Raw genomic sequence first — 5089 nt, 5'->3', positions numbered from 1 at the left:
CGGCCTGCTGCCTGCGGCGGCGCGGCAGCGCCGGCCGCCGCCCCCGCGCCTGGGTGGCGCACGTCGGCGACGGCGTGAACGACGCGCCCGCGCTGGCGGCGGCGGACGCCGGCATAGCCATGGGCATGGCCGGCTCGGCGGCGGCGCTGGAGGCGGGGTCGGGTGAGCCGCCGGCGCGGTGCTGGTAGCCGCCGCGACGCTGCGCGTGTCGCAGCCACACCGCTACTGATGGGCCGCGCGGGCAGGCCCACGATCCTGGGGCAGGGGGCGGCCTTGCTTCTATGCACGCACGTGCCCGCACCATGGTGCCCCCAACACAGAGCTCTTTACACACACAGAGCCGTATATATATACACACGTGGTGCTCTTTATACACACGGTGCTGTTTAACCCCCGCCGCCCCCCCTGCCTGCCCCTGCCCCCCGCAGTGGCGCTGTTCACCAACGACGTGCGCGCTGTGCCCGCCGCGCTGCTGCTGGCGCGCGCCGCCGGCGCCACCATCTGGCAGAACATCGGCTTTGCGGTGGTGACCAAGGTGGCGGTGCTGGTGCCCGCCGCCATGGGGCGCTTCACGCTGTGGGGCGCGGTGCTGGTGCGTGGGCTGGGGCGTGTGTGGCTGCTGGGCGCGCCGCTGGGCTGAGCTGCCGGGGCTGGTACCTGGCTGCTGGGCTTCCGGGTGCCTGTGATGTTTGTCCCCGGTCCCCGACCCGTGCTCTTGCAAGCCTGTGGACTTTTCGTCAGCTTTTCATCCTCGGCTGCTTGCTGGCGTGCGCTGCGCTGGGCTGCCGGCGTGTGGGGCCGGCGGCTGGTTGAACCCGTGGCTCCCTGCCCGCCCGCCATTCTTCCTGCCAGCCTGCCGGCCTGCCTGCCTTCCTGACCGCCTGACCGCCTGCCTGACCGCCTGCCTGCCCGCCTGACTGCAGGTGGATGTCGGCTCCTCGCTGCTGGTGGTGGCCAATGCGCTGAGGTGTGTGTGTGTGTGGGTGTGGGTGGGGGGGCGTGTGTGTTCGATCACATATACGGCTGTGGGCGCGGCAGGGGTGGCGGTGGTGGTGGTGGCGGATGTGTGGGCCTGTGTGGCCTGCACCCCGCTCCCAGCCTGGCACCATTCAACGCCCATCGATGGCCTGCTCCACACGAGAGCCTTGGACCAGGGCAGCTCAGTGAGGGGCTGGCTGCCAGCAGCGGGCAGCGCCGCAGCAAAACAACACGCGCCCGCCGTGCCCCGCAGGCTGCTCAAGTGGCGTTGGCCCGTCAGCAAGCCGGTTGCCGCCAAGAAGGACTGCTGCACGTCGGGCAGCTGCAGCGCGGCTCCGGCAGCCGCGGCAGCATGCCACAGCCAGGGCCCCGAGTGTGGCACCAAATGCAGCACTGGCGGCGACAGCCACAGCCACAGCAACAGCTGCCACGACCACTCCTCTGAGCGGCCTGCTGCCAAGGCGCCCAGCTGCTGCTCAGCGGGCAAGTGCGGCTCGGCTGCACCTGCCCCCAAGCCAGCCGGCTGCAGCAGAAGTATCGGTTACAGCCACAGCCACACCCAGACTCCAGCGCTGGCAGAGCAGCCTCCTGCCAAGGTGGCCAGCTGCTGCTCCGCGGGCAAGTACGGCTCGGCGGCAGCCGCCCCCACCCCCACACCGGCCCCGGCAGAGCAGCCCGCTGCCAAGGGACCCAGCTGCTGCTCGGCGGGCAAGTGCGGCTCGGCTGCACCTGCCCCCAAGCCAGCCGGCTGTGGCAGCAGTACCGGCCACAGCCACAGCCACACCCAGACTCCAGCGCTGGCAGAGCAACCTCCTGCCAAGGCACCCAGCTGCTGCTCCGCAGGCAAGTGCAGCTCGGCTGCAGCCATCCCCACCCCCACACCGGCCCCGGCGGTGCTGCCCGCAGCCAAGGCGCCCAGCTGCTGCTCGGCAGGCAAGTGCAGCTTGGCCGCACCTGCCCCCGCCGACGCGCATGCCCACTCGCAGACCGCGGCTGGCAGCCACGCCTGCAGCCACAGCCATGATGTGTAGGAGTACAGCACTAACCCTTGTACCAGTCGTGCACCACCACCAAATGTAAGGTGCTCGCCTATTCTCCCTCTCCGCTGCGTACTATCTAATTTCGTACGTTTACAACGTTCAGGTTCAAACAAATTTCAAGCTGACGGGTGGTGCGACAGCCGTTTTTAACTGCCTTTTTGAGGTGTTTCCTTCAATCCACGAGCTGCCTTGCTCACACGGCTTGTGCTGCCGAAATCATCCTCCCTTCCTATCTCGACCTGCTATCTTCTCATCCTGCCTGCATCCTCACATCCTGGCAACCTGTAAGATTCGAAACCTTTACTCAGATGAAGAGAGGCTGGGAAAGGGGCAGCTCCGGGTGGAGGGGGAGCGATGCAGGATGCAGGATGGGGGCCACCAGGTGATCGCCGCCGCCACCCCGCCAGCGGCGCGCACGTGAGGCTGCCATCCCATTTCACGCTAGTCGCAATGCCGTGCTTTGACCTGGAGCACTGTATCAAAGTTACAATGTACGAAGGCTAGAAAGGAAGGTGCATGCAGCTCAGCCGCCGCTGCTTCGTGTGGGGCCGCCGCCGGAGGCTGCGCCTGCAGGGCTTCCTCCGCCAGCACCTCTTGCACTGCCTCCTCATCCCCCTGGCGGCAGCCTCCTGCTCCTCCTCCTCATCCCCCTGGCTGCTGGGTGCCGGCTGCGCACGGGCGGCAGCCGGCTGCCGGCGGCGCAGAGGTCCACCCGCGGGGAGCTGCACTCCTCAAGCTGCAGAGGCGTGCCCTGGGGGCCGTGCCCGCTCAATGTCGGCGCTGTGGTGGGGCAGGGCAAGGCAGCTGTTCAAGTGAGGCAGCTGTTTGCCCACACTGACTGTGAACAATCCCAAGCATGCATGAAATGTAAATGTAATTATAAAACAAAATGTCAAAATGATTGTCAGTGCCGAGAATCGAACTCGGGACTCCACGGCATTGAGCCCATCATGAGTTCGACCTCACAACGTGGTGTGAGAACCACTTCACCACACTGACAGAGTGCATGACCTTCCGCGAATTTCGCGTCTAACATATACGTGACAAATCGCTCCAGTCAATCAGTTGTCCGTCGTTTTTTTTTTTTTTTTTTTTTTTTTTTTTTTTTTTTTTTTTCGAGAATTTCCCGGAAGCCGCCGCCGCGGCCAGCAACCCCTCCCGCGACCCCCATGGGGTCTTACGCAGCGGTATTGATCCGCCCTAGGCCCCCCGGCCCTGCTTTGGGGCCTCGGCCTCAGGCGCGCGCTGGGGGCTCCCCTCGTGCCCAGCGGGCCCCCTGGGGTCCGGCTGCTCGTGCGGCCGGGCCCCCAGGCCCACCCAAAGTCCGCCACACTATCGCCATCTCCAAAGTGCCCGAGTTCGCTCGCGTCACTCTCCGCGCCCAGCTGCCGCCTGGTATGAGCATTGAGGAGGCCAAGCGGCTGGTGCTGCTGGCTGGGCCCGCCCTGGTGCTGTCCCGCCTGGAGCGCGGCCCGGATGCCAGTGGCCCCTCCTCCCCTGAGCCCGTCGTCTCCCAGCCCTACCCTTTGATGGCCAGCCGGCTCGGCGACCGCGTCCCTGTGGCGGTGGGGCTCACCTTCACCATGCGGCCGCCGCTCCGCGACGCGCTGCTTGCTGGTGGCAACCCCTTGCGCCCTACCAGCGTGCGGCTGCCGGCCCCCTGGCCGGCCGACGCGCCCCCTGCCACCATCCACGACGGCCGTCTGCTTGATGAGCAGGAGGCCTACCTGTCCGGTGTGCCTGCCGAGGTGCCCACCGCCGCCTTCATCGCCCACTTCCGCGCCGCCTACCCATGCGTCACGAGCATGGCCCGCATCCATCTGGACTGCGGCATGGCTTCTGACCGGTTCTCCCTGGTGATCCGCCGCTCCGACGACACCCTGCCTCGCGAGGTCGAGCTGTTGGTGGCGGGGCAGCCAGGTACTGCCGTGGTGTGGCGCCGCTCCCTGTTCCCCACCGAGCCCGCTCCGCCCGCCGGCCAGCCGCCTGCTGCCGCTGCTGCGGCTGCCGCTGGTGCCGCCGCCACTGGCGCCCCGCCGGCTGGCGCCGCGCCTGCCGGCCGGCCGCCTGCTCCCGCTGCTGCGGCTGCCGCTGGTGCCGCCGCCGCTGGCGCCCCGCCTGCTGGCGCCTCCGCCGCTGGCACCTCGCCTGCTGGCGCTGGTGCGGCTGCCGCCGGTGCCGCCGCCGCTGGCGCCCCGCCTGCCGGCGCCGTGTCTGCTGCCGGCTCCCCCACGGGTGTTGTGCCTGCTGGCGGGGCGGAGCCGCCTGCTCCCTTTGCCGGCCTGCCGCCGGCCCGTCCCCCCGCGATTGACCCCACGCCTGCCCCGCCTGCCTCTCCCGCTGCCCTCCGGGCGTGGTGGGACACCTTCCCGGGCCGCCTGGCTGCGCTGCCCACCGCCTCGCTCACCGACGCGGAGCTGCTGGTGGCTGTGGCTGGCGTTGAGCGTGCTGGCAGGGCGCCTGTCGCTTGCGCCGCCTCCCCTGTGCCCGCCCTCCATCCACTTGCAGGCATTGTCGCCCTGGGGCAGGCGCGCGCCATTGTGGTGCACACCGGCGCGCGGCTGGACGCCACCATCGCTGCGCATCAGGCACTCGCCCCCGCCGTGCACCCCACCAGCTCTGGCGGGGGCCATGGCCTGGGCTCCCGGGGGCGCTCGGCCTGCTTCCCGCCCCCCAACCGCGCCCGCTCCGCCTCCCCCATTGCGCGCTCCCGCCTGCTGGCGCGCTCGCATGGTGTGCTGCGTGAGGGCGCTGTGCACATGCGCGGGGGCCTTGAGGTGTGGGCGGAGCGCCGCCTGCGCTTCCCCCCTCGCGCCATGTCGCCCTTTGATGACTACCCTACCCCTGCTCCCACCCAGTCCGGCTCCGGCGACTCCTCTGGTGCGGCCGGCGACGGTGTGCCCCTGCCTGCTGCTGGGCTGGTGGTGGCCGGCCCCGTTGCTGCTGCGGCCCCTGTGGCAGTTGTGGCCCCCGCCGCTGTGGCGTCACGCGGTGGCTGCTGCGGCCGTTGTGGCTGCCGGGTCCCGGGCTCCCTCCCCTTCCACCCCTGGCGCCTGCTGCCGCTGCCGCCG

The 5089-nt window shown here is 69.4% G+C and overlaps 1 protein-coding gene across 1 annotated transcript in view; it reads left to right on the top strand.

Annotated features, from left to right (window-relative positions):
• CHLNCDRAFT_140903 (hypothetical protein) overlaps positions 1-2009 on the top strand; it is a gene marked incomplete at both ends in the record, with an annotated part of 8296 nt that extends 6287 nt beyond the window's left edge. Inside the window, 4 exons of the mRNA XM_005850970.1 lie at positions 29-162; positions 429-592; positions 924-967; positions 1232-2009. Coding sequence (XP_005851032.1) covers positions 29-162; positions 429-592; positions 924-967; positions 1232-2009 — 1120 coding nt within the window. The remainder of the gene's footprint in view (positions 1-28; positions 163-428; positions 593-923; positions 968-1231) is intronic.
• Positions 2010-5089: the final 3080 nt, after the last annotated feature.

Source organism: Chlorella variabilis (assembly GCF_000147415.1).
Source record: "Chlorella variabilis unplaced genomic scaffold CHLNCscaffold_3, whole genome shotgun sequence".
Taxonomy (NCBI): Eukaryota; Viridiplantae; Chlorophyta; class Trebouxiophyceae; order Chlorellales; family Chlorellaceae; genus Chlorella; species Chlorella variabilis.
Note: the sequence above shows the minus strand (reverse complement) of the source record. Positions and strands in the feature narration are given on the sequence as shown.